The 14,707-nt window shown below is 45.0% G+C and overlaps 1 protein-coding gene across 1 annotated transcript in view; it reads left to right on the plus strand.

Annotated features, from left to right (window-relative positions):
* Positions 1 to 262: 262 nt before the first annotated feature.
* LOC140367189 (T-cell differentiation antigen CD6-like) overlaps positions 263 to 14,707 on the plus strand; it is a 47,811-nt gene continuing 33,366 nt past the window's right edge. Inside the window, exons 1-3 of the mRNA XM_072453544.1 lie at positions 263 to 660; positions 1,403 to 1,711; positions 2,197 to 2,523. Of these exons, the coding sequence (XP_072309645.1) occupies positions 330 to 660; positions 1,403 to 1,711; positions 2,197 to 2,523 (967 nt within the window). The 5' untranslated portion in view covers positions 263 to 329. The remainder of the gene's footprint in view (positions 661 to 1,402; positions 1,712 to 2,196; positions 2,524 to 14,707) is intronic.

Consider the following 14,707-nt stretch of genomic DNA (forward strand, 5'->3'; position numbering starts at 1 on the left):
CTCTTTCAGGGCATCTGACTTTCTCTGGTCTCAGCTCCTCTTCTTTCCCCTCTGGGCTTCATCCACCTTCTGTCACTCACACTCCTCCATGTCACACATGTGTGTGTCCTATTGGCCCAGAGCGGTGATGTCACACATGTGTGTGTCCTATTGGCCCAGAGCGGTGATGTCACATGTGTGTGTGTCCTATTGGCCCAGAGCGGTGATGTCACACATGTGTGTGTCCTATTGGCTCAGAGCGGTGATGTCACACATGTGTGTGTCCTATTGGCTCAGAGCGGTGATGTCACACATGTGTGTGTCCTATTGGCTCAGAGCGGTGATGTCACATGTGTGTGTCCTATTGGCTCAGAGCGGTGATGTCACATGTGTCCACAGACTCGGTACGGCTGGTCTCGGGGTCCGGCCTGTGCTCAGGATCAGTGCAGATCTGGGATCAGTCCTGGACCTGGCTCTGTGAAGAGGCCCTGGACCTTCTGGGTGCAGAGGTGCTGTGCAGGGAGCTGGGCTGTGGGGCTCCTTCCATCCTCCAGGGGGCGGTCTCTCCTCTGGGAGTGCAGACGTTCTACTGTGAGGGCCATGAGTCTGCTCTGAGGGACTGTCCCCGCTCCGGCTCATGGAACTGCTCCTCTGGAGCCGCTGTCAACCTCACCTGCTCAGGTAAAGGGGCGGGGCTTCGGCTGCTAAGGTAAAGGGGCGAGACTTCAGCTGCTCAGGTTAAGGGGCGGGGCTTCAGCAGGTCAGGTAAAGGCGCGGGATTTCAGCAGCTCAGGTAAAGGGGCGGGGCTTCAGCTGCTCAGGTAGAGGGGTGGGGCTTCGGCTGCTCAGGAAAAAGGGCGGGGCTTCAGCAAATCAGGTAAAGGGGCTCAGGTAAAGGGGCGGGGCTTCAGCAAATCAGGTAAAGGGGCGGGATTTCAGCTGCTCAGTTAAAGGGGCGGGGCTTCGGCTGCTCAGGTAGAGGGGCGGGACTTCGGCTGCTCAGGTAGAGGGGCGGGACTTCGGCTGCTCAGGTAGAGGGGCGGGGCTTCAGCAAATAAGCTAAAGGGGCGGGGTTTCAGCAAATCAGGTAAAGGGGTGGGGCTTCAGTTGCTCGGGTAAAAGGGCGGGGCTTCAGCAAATAAGCTAAAGGGGCGGGGCTTCAGAAAATCAGGTAAAGGGGCGGGCAGGTAAAGGGGCGGGGCTTCAGTTGCTCAGGTAAAAGGGCGGGGCTCCAGCAAATCAGGTAAAGAGGCGGGGCTTCAGCTGCTCAGGTATAGGGGCGGGGCTTCAGCAAATAAGCTAAAGGGACGGGGCTTCAGCAAATCAGGTAAAGGGGTGGGGCTTCAGTTGCTCGGGTAAAAGGGCGGGGCTTCAGCAAATCAGGTAAAAGGGGCGGGGCTCACTCTGTCTCTCGTCTGTTCAGAGCCGCTCAGGCTGGTGGGAGGAGCCAGTCGCTGTGCTGGGCCTGTGGAGGTGAAACACAGAGGAGAGTGGAGACGAGGGGCGAACTATGACCTCTGGGTCGGCTGGGACCTGGGGGCCACAGCTGCTGTGTGTCGAGAGCTGGACTGTGGCTCTGCTGTTTCTGGAGAAGAAAGAGGTGGTTTTCCAGAGAGTCGTGTGTGGATCATCAGCTCTGACTGTGTGAAGAAGTCTACAGTGACAGAGTGTGTCACACACTCTTCTTCTTCTTCTTCTTCTTCTTCTAGGGGTCTGGACGTGGTTTGTTCAGGTAAAAGTAAAAGTCTGATACATTTTTAGTTTTTCTCTTAAACTCGGCGATAAGACGTAAACAATCATAATAATCACAATAATCCTTCCAAACACATGAGTTCAGGTATTTTATTTGATGTTGTTTTATTACAAAGAAATTAAAAATCCTTTCTTAATTAATTTCCTTCACATAAACAATAGAGACTTTTAATCAGTGTTTTTAAGACTAAAATAGCATTTGTTCCTCCAAAGTCTGAACTGGGCTCCACATGTTTCACTTCATCTGATCATTGACCCAGAGAAATGAACCTTTAGTGAGCCTCACGTTCTTCCTCTCTCGCTCCTTCTGCCCTCACCTCACACATTTGACCCTTTATTTACTTTGGAGTGAAACATTTGTGTCGACAGGAAAAGAGAACACTGCACCCAGAATGTGACCTCTGACCCTGGACTCGGGCCTCAATCGGGTCAAGAATTAAACCTCTTCATCCTCTCTCTCCACAGACTTACTGAATCGTCCAATCATCTCCCTGTCTGTGTTAGACGGGGCCTCCGAGGCCCTGCCACAGGGGGTCCGGGTGATGCCGGGGTCAAAGTTCAGGGTCAAATGCTCTGTGGAGCCACAATTCCCAGGAGGCTCCTTCCAGCTCCTCTCTCCCACTGTGAACCTCACTCAGAACCACACCCTGCCCGCTGTCAATCACTCTGCACACTTCCTGTTCTCTGACACTGGCCCCGCCCACAAAGGAAACTACACCTGTGTTTACCTCCTGCAGGTGTTCGACCACGCCTTCTCCTCTCAGAGCCACGCCCTCCAGCTCTATGTGGGAGGTAAGTACAGCAACACAGTCTCATGTTAGAGTCACAGCCTCATGTTAGAGTCACAGCCTCATGTTAGAGTCACAGTCTCATGTTAGAGTCACAGCCTCATGTTAGAGTCACAGTCTCATGTTAGAGTCACAGTCTCATGTTAGAGTCACAGCCTCATGTTAGAGTCACAGCCTCATGTTAGAGTCACAGTCTCATTTAGAGTCACAGTCTCATTTAGAGTCACAGCCTCATGTTAGAGTCACAGTCTCATGTTAGAGTCACAGTCTCATTTAGAGTCACAGCCTCATGTTAGAGTCACAGTCTCATGTTAGAGTCACAGTCTCATGTTAGAGTCACAGCCTCTTGTTAGAGTCACAGCCTCATGTTAGAGTCACAGTCTCATGTTAGAGTCACAGTCTCATGTTAGAGTCACAGTCTCATGTTAGAGTCACAGTCTCATGTTAGTCACAGTCTCATGTTAGAGTCACAGTCTCATGTTAGCGTCACAGCCTCTTGTTAGAGTCACAGTCTCATGTTAGAGTCACAGTCTCATGTTAGAGTCACAGCCTCATGTTAGAGTCACAGCCTCATGTTAGAGTCACAGTCTCATGTTAGAGTCACAGTCTCATGTTAGAGTCACAGTCTCATGTTAGAGTCAATGTCTCATGTTAGAGTCACAGTCTCATGTTAGAGTCACAGCCTCTTGTTAGAGTCACAGCCTCATGTTAGAGTCACAGTCTAGTGTTAGAGTCACAGTCTCATGTTAGAGTCACAGTCTCATGTTAGAGTCACAGTCTCATGTTAGAGTCACAGTCTCATGTTAGAGTCACAGCCTCTTGTTAGAGTCACAGCCTCATGTTAGAGTCACAGTCTAGTGTTAGAGTCACAGTCTCATGTTAGAGTCACAGTCTCATGTTAGAGTCACAGTCCCATGTTAGAGTCACAGTCTCATGTTAGAGTCACAGTCTCATGTTAGTCACAGTCTCATGTTAGAGTCACAGTCTCATGTTAGAGTCACAGTCTCATGTTAGAGTCACAATCTCATGTTAGAGTCACAGCCTCATGTTAGAGTCACAGCCTCATGTTAGAGTCACAGTCTCATGTTAGAGTCACAGTCTCATGTTAGAGTCACAGCCTCATGTTAGTCACAGTCTCATGTTAGAGTCACAGTCTCATGTTAGAGTCACAGTCTCATGTTAGAGTCACAGCCTCATGTTAGAGTCACAGCCTCATGTTAGAGTCACAGTCTCATGTTAGAGTCACAGTCTCATGTTAGATTCAATGTCTCATGTTAGAGTCACAGTCTCATGTTAGAGTCACAGCCGCTTGTTAGAGTCACAGCCTCATGTTAGAGTCACAGTCTAGTGTTAGAGTCACAGTCTCATGTTAGAGTCACAGTCTCATGTTAGAGTCACAGTCTCATGTTAGAGTCACAGTCTCATGTTAGTAACAGTCTCATGTTAGAGTCACAGTCTCATGTTAGTAACAGTCTCATGTTAGAGTCACAGTCTCATGTTAGAGTCACAGCCTCATGTTAGAGTCACAGTCTCATGTTAGAGTCACAGTCTCATGTTAGAGTCACAGTCTCATGTTAGAGTCACAGCCTCATGTTAGAGTCACAGCCTCATGTTAGAGTCTCATGTTAGAGTCACAGCCTCATGTTAGAGTCACAGTCTCATGTTAGAGTCACAGTCTCATGTTAGAGTCACAGTCTCATTTAGAGTCACAGCCTCATGTTAGAGTCACAGTCTCATGTTAGAGTCACAGTCTCATGTTAGAGTCACAGTCTCATGTTAGAGTCAATGTCTCATGTTAGAGTCACAGTCTCATGTTAGAGTCACAGCCTATTGTTAGAGTCACAGCCTCATGTTAGAGTCACAGTCTAGTGTTAGAGTCACAGTCTCATGTTAGAGTCACAGTCTCATGTTAGAGTCACAGTCTCATGTTAGAGTCACAGTCTCATGTTAGTCACAGTCTCATGTTAGAGTCACAGTCTCATGTTAGAGTCACAGTCTCATGTTAGAGTCACAGCCTCTTGTTAGAGTCACAGCCTCATGTTAGAGTCACAGTCTAGTGTTAGAGTCACAGTCTCATGTTAGAGTCACAGTCCCATGTTAGAGTCACAGTCTCATGTTAGAGTCACAGTCTCATGTTAGAGTCACAGTCTCATGTTAGTCACAGTTTCATGTTAGAGTCACAGTCTCATGTTAGAGTCACAGTCTCATGTTAGAGACACAACCTCATGTTAGAGTCACAGCCTCATGTTAGAGTCACAGCCTCATGTTAGAGTCACAGCCTCATGTTAGAGTCACAGTCTCATGTTAGAGTCACAGTCTCATGTTAGAGTCACAGTCTCATGTTAGAGTCACAGTCTCATGTTAGAGTCACAGTCTCATGTTAGAGTCACAGTCTCATGTTAGAGTCACAGCCTCATGTTAGAGTCACAGTCTCATGTTAGAGTCACAGTCTCATGTTAGAGTCACAGCCTCATGTTTGAGTCACAGCCTCATGTTAGAGTCACAGTCTCATGTTAGAGTCACAGCCTCATGTTAGAGTCACAGCCTCATGTTAGAGTCAATGTCTCATGTTAGAGTCACAGTCTCATGTTAGAGTCACAGCCTCTTGTTAGAGTCACAGCCTCGTGTTAGAGTCACAGTCTAGTGTTAGAGTCACAGTCTCATGTTAGAGTCACAGTCTCATGTTAGAGTCACAGTCTCAAGTTAGAGTCACAGTCTCATGTTAGAGTCACAGCCTCATGTTAGAGTCACAGTCTAGTGTTAGAGTCACAGTCTCATGTTAGAATCACAGTCTCATGTTAGAGTCACAGTCTCATGTTAGTCACAGTCTCATGTTAGAGTCACAGTCTCATGTTAGAGTCACAGTCTCATGTTAGAGTCACAACCTCATGTTAGAGTCACAGCCTCATGTTAGAGTCACAGTCTCATGTTAGAGTCACAGTCTCATGTTAGAGTCACAGTCTCATGTTAGAGTCACAGTCTCATGTTAGAGTCACAACCTCATGTTAGAGTCACAGCCTCATGTTAGAGTCACAGCCTCATGTTAGAGTCACAGTCTCATGTTAGAGTCACAGTCTCATGTTAGAGTCACAGCCTCATGTTAGAGTCACAGCCTCATGTTAGAGTCACAGTCTCATGTTAGAGTCACAGTCTCATGTTAGAGTCAAAGTCTCATGTTAGTCACAGTCTCATGTTAGAGTCACAGTCTCATGTTAGAGTCACAGCCTCATGTTAGAGTCACAGTCTCATGTTAGAGTCACAGTCTCATGTTAGAGTCACAGTCTCATGTTAGAGTCACAGTCTCATGTTAGAGTCACAGTCTCATGTTAGTAACAGTCTCATGTTAGTCACAGTCTCATGTTAGTAACAGTCTCATGTTAGAGTCACAGTCTCATGTTAGAGTCACAGCCTCATGTTAGAGTCACAGTCTCATGTTAGAGTCACAGTCTCATGTTAGAGTCACAGTCTCATGTTAGAGTCACAGCCTCATGTTAGAGTCACAGCCTCATGTTAGAGTCTCATGTTAGAGTCACAGCCTCATGTTAGAGTCACAGTCTCATGTTAGAGTCACAGTCTCATGTTAGAGTCACAGTCTCATTTAGAGTCACAGCCTCATGTTAGAGTCACAGTCTCATGTTAGAGTCACAGTCTCATGTTAGAGTCACAGTCTCATGTTAGAGTCAATGTCTCATGTTAGAGTCACAGTCTCATGTTAGAGTCACAGCCTATTGTTAGAGTCACAGCCTCATGTTAGAGTCACAGTCTAGTGTTAGAGTCACAGTCTCATGTTAGAGTCACAGTCTCATGTTAGAGTCACAGTCTCATGTTAGAGTCACAGTCTCATGTTAGTCACAGTCTCATGTTAGAGTCACAGTCTCATGTTAGAGTCACAGTCTCATGTTAGAGTCACAGCCTCTTGTTAGAGTCACAGCCTCATGTTAGAGTCACAGTCTAGTGTTAGAGTCACAGTCTCATGTTAGAGTCACAGTCCCATGTTAGAGTCACAGTCTCATGTTAGAGTCACAGTCTCATGTTAGAGTCACAGTCTCATGTTAGTCACAGTTTCATGTTAGAGTCACAGTCTCATGTTAGAGTCACAGTCTCATGTTAGAGACACAACCTCATGTTAGAGTCACAGCCTCATGTTAGAGTCACAGCCTCATGTTAGAGTCACAGCCTCATGTTAGAGTCACAGTCTCATGTTAGAGTCACAGTCTCATGTTAGAGTCACAGTCTCATGTTAGAGTCACAGTCTCATGTTAGAGTCACAGTCTCATGTTAGAGTCACAGTCTCATGTTAGAGTCACAGCCTCATGTTAGAGTCACAGTCTCATGTTAGAGTCACAGTCTCATGTTAGAGTCACAGCCTCATGTTTGAGTCACAGCCTCATGTTAGAGTCACAGTCTCATGTTAGAGTCACAGCCTCATGTTAGAGTCACAGCCTCATGTTAGAGTCAATGTCTCATGTTAGAGTCACAGTCTCATGTTAGAGTCACAGCCTCTTGTTAGAGTCACAGCCTCGTGTTAGAGTCACAGTCTAGTGTTAGAGTCACAGTCTCATGTTAGAGTCACAGTCTCATGTTAGAGTCACAGTCTCAAGTTAGAGTCACAGTCTCATGTTAGAGTCACAGCCTCATGTTAGAGTCACAGTCTAGTGTTAGAGTCACAGTCTCATGTTAGAATCACAGTCTCATGTTAGAGTCACAGTCTCATGTTAGTCACAGTCTCATGTTAGAGTCACAGTCTCATGTTAGAGTCACAGTCTCATGTTAGAGTCACAACCTCATGTTAGAGTCACAGCCTCATGTTAGAGTCACAGTCTCATGTTAGAGTCACAGTCTCATGTTAGAGTCACAGTCTCATGTTAGAGTCACAGTCTCATGTTAGAGTCACAACCTCATGTTAGAGTCACAGCCTCATGTTAGAGTCACAGCCTCATGTTAGAGTCACAGTCTCATGTTAGAGTCACAGTCTCATGTTAGAGTCACAGCCTCATGTTAGAGTCACAGCCTCATGTTAGAGTCACAGTCTCATGTTAGAGTCACAGTCTCATGTTAGAGTCAAAGTCTCATGTTAGTCACAGTCTCATGTTAGAGTCACAGTCTCATGTTAGAGTCACAGCCTCATGTTAGAGTCACAGTCTCATGTTAGAGTCACAGTCTCATGTTAGAGTCACAGTCTCATGTTAGAGTCACAGCCTCATGTTAGAGTCACAGCCTCATGTTAGAGTCACAGTCTCATGTTAGAGTCACAGCCTCATGTTAGAGTCACAGTCTCATGTTAGAGTCACAGTCTCATGTTAGAGTCACAGTCTCATGTTAGTCACAGTCTCATGTTAGACTCAGTCTCATGTTTAGAGTCACAGCCTCATGTTAGAGTCACAGTCTCATGTTAGAGTCACAGTCTCATGTTAGAGTCACAGCCTCATGTTAGAGTCACAGTCTCATGTTAGAGTCACAGTCTCATGTTAGAGTCACAGTCTCATGTTAGAGTCACAGTCTCATGTTAGTCACAGTCTCATGTTAGTCACAGTCTCATGTTGGAGTCACAGCCTCATGTTAGAGTCACAGTCTCATGTTAGTCACAGTCTCATGTTAGAGTCACAGCCTCATGTTAGAGTCACAGCCTCATGTTAGAGTCACAGTCTCATGTTAGAGTCACAGCCTCATGTTAGAGTCACAGTCTCATGTTAGAGTCACAGTCTCATGTTAGAGTCACAGTCTCATGTTATCACAGCCTCATGTTAGAGTCACAGTCTCATGTAAGAGTCAAAGTCTCATGTTAGAGTCACAGCCTCATGTTAGAGTCACAGCCTCATGTTAGAGTCACAGTCTCATGTTAGAGTCACAGCCTCATGTTAGAGTCACAGTCTCATGTTAGAGTCACAGTCTCATGTTAGAGTCACAGTCTCATGTTAGAGTCACAGTCTCATGTTAGAGTCACAGTCTCATGTTAGTCACAGTCTCATGTTAGTCACAGTCTCATGTTAGAGTCACAGCCTCATGTTAGAGTCACAGTCTCATGTTAGTCACAGTCTCATGTTAGAGTCACAGCCTCATGTTAGAGTCACAGCCTCATGTTAGAGTCACAGCCTCATGTTAGAGTCACAGTCTCATGTTAGAGTCACAGTCTCATGTTAGAGTCACAGTCTCATGTTATCACAGCCTCATGTTAGAGTCACAGCCTCATGTTAGAGTCACAGCCTCATGTTAGAGTCACAGTCTCATGTTAGAGTCACAGTCTCATGTTAGAGTCACAGTCTCATGTTATCACAGCCTCATGTTAGAGTCACAGTCTCATGTAAGAGTCACAGTCTCATGTTAGAGTCACAGTCTCATGTTAGAGTCACAGTCTCATGTTAGTCACAGTCTCATGTTAGAGTCACAGTCTCATGTTAGAGTCACTGCCTCATGTTAGAGTCACAGCCTCTTGTTAGAGTCACAGTCTAGTGTTAGAGTCACAGTCTCATGTTAGAATCACAGTCTCATGTTAGAGTCAATGTCTCATGTTAGAGTCACAGCCTCATGTTAGAGTCACAGTCTCATGTTAGAGTCACAGCCTCATATTAGAGTCACAGTCTCATGTTAGAGTCACAGTCTCATGTTAGAGTCACAGTCTCATGTTAGAGTCAATGTCTCATGTTAGAGTCATTGTCTCATGTTAGAGTCACAGTCTCATGTTAGAGTCACAGCCTCATGTTAGAGTCACAGTCTAGTGTTAGAGTCACAGTCTAGTGTTAGAGTCACAGTCTCATGTTAGAGTCACAGTCTCATGTTAGTCACAGTCTCATGTTAGAGTCACAGTCTCATGTTAGAGTCACAGTCTCATGTTAGAGTCACAGCCTCATGTTAGAGTCACAGTCTAGTGTTAGAGTCACAGTCTCATGTTAGAGTCACAGTCTCATGTTAGTCACAGTCTCATGTTAGAGTCACAGTCTCATGTTAGAGTCACAGTCTCATGTTAGAGTCACAACCTCATGTTAGAGTCATAGCCTCATGTTAGAGTCACAGCCTCATGTTAGAGTCACAGTCTCATGTTAGAGTCACAGTCTCATGTTAGAGTCACAGTCTCATGTTAGTCACAGTCTCATGTTAGTCACAGTCTCATGTTAGAGTCACAGCCTCATGTTAGAGTCACAGCCTCATGTTAGAGTCACAGCCTCATGTTAGAGTCACAGCCTCATGTTAGAGTCACAGTCTCATGTTAGAGTCACAGTCTCATGTTAGAGTCACAGTCTCATGTTATCACAGCCTCATGTTAGAGTCACAGTCTCATGTAAGAGTCACAGTCTCATGTTAGAGTCACAGCCTCATGTTAGAGTCACAGTCTCATGTTAGAGTCACAGTCTCATGTTAGTCACAGTCTCATGTTAGAGTCACAGTCTCATGTTAGAGTCACTGCCTCATGTTAGAGTCACAGCCTCTTGTTAGAGTCACAGTCTAGTGTTAGAGTCACAGTCTCATGTTAGAATCACAGTCTCATGTTAGAGTCAATGTCTCATGTTAGAGTCACAGCCTCATGTTAGAGTCACAGTCTCATGTTAGAGTCACAGCCTCATATTAGAGTCACAGTCTCATGTTAGAGTCACAGTCTCATGTTAGAGTCACAGTCTCATGTTAGAGTCAATGTCTCATGTTAGAGTCATTGTCTCATGTTAGAGTCACAGTCTCATGTTAGAGTCACAGCCTCATGTTAGAGTCACAGTCTAGTGTTAGAGTCACAGTCTAGTGTTAGAGTCACAGTCTCATGTTAGAGTCACAGTCTCATGTTAGTCACAGTCTCATGTTAGAGTCACAGTCTCATGTTAGAGTCACAGTCTCATGTTAGAGTCACAGCCTCATGTTAGAGTCACAGTCTAGTGTTAGAGTCACAGTCTCATGTTAGAGTCACAGTCTCATGTTAGTCACAGTCTCATGTTAGAGTCACAGTCTCATGTTAGAGTCACAGTCTCATGTTAGAGTCACAACCTCATGTTAGAGTCATAGCCTCATGTTAGAGTCACAGCCTCATGTTAGAGTCACAGTCTCATGTTAGAGTCACAGCCTCATGTTAGAGTCACAGCCTCATGTTAGAGTCACAGTCTCATGTTAGAGTCACAGTCTCATGTTAGAGTCACAGTCTCATGTTAGAGTCACAGTCTCATGTTAGAGTCACAGTCTCATGTTAGAGTCACAGCCTCTTGTTAGAGTCACAGCCTCATGTTAGAGTCACAGTCTAGTGTTAGAGTCACAGTCTCATGTTAGTCACAGTCTCATGTTAGAGTCACAGTCCCATGTTAGAGTCACAGTCTCATGTTAGAGTCACAGTCTCATGTTAGAGTCACAGTCTCATGTTAGAGTCACAGTCTCATGTTAGAGTCACAATCTCATGTTAGAGTCACAGCCTCATGTTAGAGTCACAGCCTCATGTTAGAGTCACAGTCTCATGTTAGAGTCACAGTCTCATGTTAGAGTCACAGCCTCATGTTAGTCACAGTCTCATGTTAGAGTCACAGTCTCATGTTAGAGTCACAGTCTCATGTTAGAGTCACAGCCTCATGTTAGAGTCACAGCCTCATGTTAGAGTCACAGTCTCATGTTAGAGTCACAGTCTCATGTTAGATTCAATGTCTCATGTTAGAGTCACAGTCTCATGTTAGAGTCACAGCCGCTTGTTAGAGTCACAGCCTCATGTTAGAGTCACAGTCTAGTGTTAGAGTCACAGTCTCATGTTAGAGTCACAGTCTCATGTTAGAGTCACAGTCTCATGTTAGAGTCACAGTCTCATGTTAGTAACAGTCTCATGTTAGAGTCACAGTCTCATGTTAGTAACAGTCTCATGTTAGAGTCACAGTCTCATGTTAGAGTCACAGCCTCATGTTAGAGTCACAATCTCATGTTAGAGTCACAGTCTCATGTTAGAGTCACAGTCTCATGTTAGAGTCACAGCCTCATGTTAGAGTCACAGCCTCATGTTAGAGTCTCATGTTAGAGTCACAGCCTCATGTTAGAGTCACAGTCTCATGTTAGAGTCACAGTCTCATGTTAGAGTCACAGTCTCATTTAGAGTCACAGCCTCATGTTAGAGTCACAGTCTCATGTTAGAGTCACAGTCTCATGTTAGAGTCACAGTCTCATGTTAGAGTCAATGTCTCATGTTAGAGTCACAGTCTCATGTTAGAGTCACAGCCTATTGTTAGAGTCACAGCCTCATGTTAGAGTCACAGTCTAGTGTTAGAGTCACAGTCTCATGTTAGAGTCACAGTCTCATGTTAGAGTCACAGTCTCATGTTAGAGTCACAGTCTCATGTTAGTCACAGTCTCATGTTAGAGTCACAGTCTCATGTTAGAGTCACAGTCTCATGTTAGAGTCACAGCCTCTTGTTAGAGTCACAGCCTCATGTTAGAGTCACAGTCTAGTGTTAGAGTCACAGTCTCATGTTAGAGTCACAGTCCCATGTTAGAGTCACAGTCTCATGTTAGAGTCACAGTCTCATGTTAGAGTCACAGTCTCATGTTAGTCACAGTTTCATGTTAGAGTCACAGTCTCATGTTAGAGTCACAGTCTCATGTTAGAGACACAACCTCATGTTAGAGTCACAGCCTCATGTTAGAGTCACAGCCTCATGTTAGAGTCACAGCCTCATGTTAGAGTCACAGTCTCATGTTAGAGTCACAGTCTCATGTTAGAGTCACAGTCTCATGTTAGAGTCACAGTCTCATGTTAGAGTCACAGTCTCATGTTAGAGTCACAGTCTCATGTTAGAGTCACAGTCTCATGTTAGAGTCACAGCCTCATGTTTGAGTCACAGCCTCATGTTAGAGTCACAGTCTCATGTTAGAGTCACAGCCTCATGTTAGAGTCACAGCCTCATGTTAGAGTCAATGTCTCATGTTAGAGTCACAGTCTCATGTTAGAGTCACAGCCTCTTGTTAGAGTCACAGCCTCGTGTTAGAGTCACAGCCTCGTGTTAGAGTCACAGTCTAGTGTTAGAGTCACAGTCTCGTGTTAGAGTCACAGTCTCGTGTTAGAGTCACAGTCTCAAGTTAGAGTCACAGTCTCATGTTAGAGTCACAGCCTCATGTTAGAGTCACAGTCTAGTGTTAGAGTCACAGTCTCATGTTAGAGTGACAGTCTCATGTTAGAGTCACAGTCTCATGTTAGAGTCACAGTCTCATGTTAGAGTCACAGTCTCATGTTAGAGTCACAGTCTCATGTTAGAGTCACAACCTCATGTTAGAGTCACAGCCTCATGTTAGAGTCACAGCCTCATGTTAGAGTCACAGTCTCATGTTAGAGTCACAGTCTCATGTTAGAGTCACAGTCTCATGTTAGAGTCACAGTCTCATGTTAGAGTCACAACCTCATGTTAGAGTCACAGCCTCATGTTAGAGTCACAGCCTCATGTTAGAGTCACAGTCTCATGTTAGAGTCACAGTCTCATGTTAGAGTCACAGCCTCATGTTAGAGTCACAGCCTCATGTTAGAGTCACAGTCTCATGTTAGAGTCACAGTCTCATGTTAGAGTCACAGTCTCATGTTAGTCACAGTCTCATGTTAGAGTCACAGTCTCATGTTAGAGTCACAGCCTCATGTTAGAGTCACAGTCTCATGTTAGAGTCACAGTCTCATGTTAGAGTCACAGTCTCATGTTAGAGTCACAGCCTCATGTTAGAGTCACAGTCTCATGTTAGAGTCACAGCCTCATGTTAGAGTCACAGTCTCATGTTAGAGTCACAGCCTCATGTTAGAGTCACAGTCTCATGTTAGAGTCACAGTCTCATGTTAGAGTCACAGTCTCATGTTAGTCACAGTCTCATGTTAGACTCAGTCTCATGTTTAGAGTCACAGCCTCATGTTAGAGTCACAGTCTCATGTTAGAGTCACAGTCTCATGTTAGAGTCACAGCCTCATGTTAGAGTCACAGTCTCATGTTAGAGTCACAGTCTCATGTTAGAGTCACAGTCTCATGTTAGTCACAGTCTCATGTTAGTCACAGTCTCATGTTAGAGTCACAGCCTCATGTTAGAGTCACAGTCTCATGTTAGTCACAGTCTCATGTTAGAGTCACAGCCTCATGTTAGAGTCACAGCCTCATGTTAGAGTCACAGTCTCATGTTAGAGTCACAGCCTCATGTTAGAGTCACAGTCTCATGTTAGAGTCACAGTCTCATGTTAGAGTCACAGTCTCATGTTATCACAGCCTCATGTTAGAGTCACAGTCTCATGTAAGAGTCAAAGTCTCATGTTAGAGTCACAGCCTCATGTTAGAGTCACAGCCTCATGTTAGAGTCACAGTCTCATGTTAGAGTCACAGCCTCATGTTAGAGTCACAGTCTCATGTTAGAGTCACAGTCTCATGTTAGAGTCACAGTCTCATGTTAGAGTCACAGTCTCATGTTAGAGTCACAGTCTCATGTTAGTCACAGTCTCATGTTAGTCACAGTCTCATGTTAGAGTCACAGCCTCATGTTAGAGTCACAGTCTCATGTTAGTCACAGTCTCATGTTAGAGTCACAGCCTCATGTTAGAGTCACAGCCTCATGTTAGAGTCACAGCCTCATGTTAGAGTCACAGTCTCATGTTAGAGTCACAGTCTCATGTTAGAGTCACAGTCTCATGTTATCACAGCCTCATGTTAGAGTCACAGTCTCATGTAAGAGTCACAGTCTCATGTTAGAGTCACAGCCTCATGTTAGAGTCACAGTCTCATGTTAGAGTCACAGTCTCATGTTAGTCACAGTCTCATGTTAGAGTCACAGTCTCATGTTAGAGTCACTGCCTCATGTTAGAGTCACAGCCTCTTGTTAGAGTCACAGTCTAGTGTTAGAGTCACAGTCTCATGTTAGAATCACAGTCTCATGTTAGAGTCAATGTCTCATGTTAGAGTCACAGCCTCATGTTAGAGTCACAGTCTCATGTTAGAGTCACAGCCTCATATTAGAGTCACAGTCTCATGTTAGAGTCACAGTCTCATGTTAGAGTCAATGTCTCATGTTAGAGTCAATGTCTCATGTTAGAGTCACAGTCTCATGTTAGAGTCACAGCCTCATGTTAGAGTCACAGTCTAGTGTTAGAGTCACAGTCTAGTGTTAGAGTCACAGTCTCATGTTAGAGTCACAGTCTCATGTTAGTCACAGTCTCATGTTAGAGTCACAGTCTCATGTTAGAGTCACAGTCTCATGTTAGAGTCACAGTCTCATGTTAG

The sequence above is a fragment of the Eucyclogobius newberryi genome, unplaced genomic scaffold (genome assembly GCF_026437365.1).
Source record: "Eucyclogobius newberryi isolate DKJ021-1_F unplaced genomic scaffold, fEucNew1.0.hap1 SCAF_2, whole genome shotgun sequence".
Taxonomy (NCBI): Eukaryota; Metazoa; Chordata; class Actinopteri; order Gobiiformes; family Gobiidae; genus Eucyclogobius; species Eucyclogobius newberryi.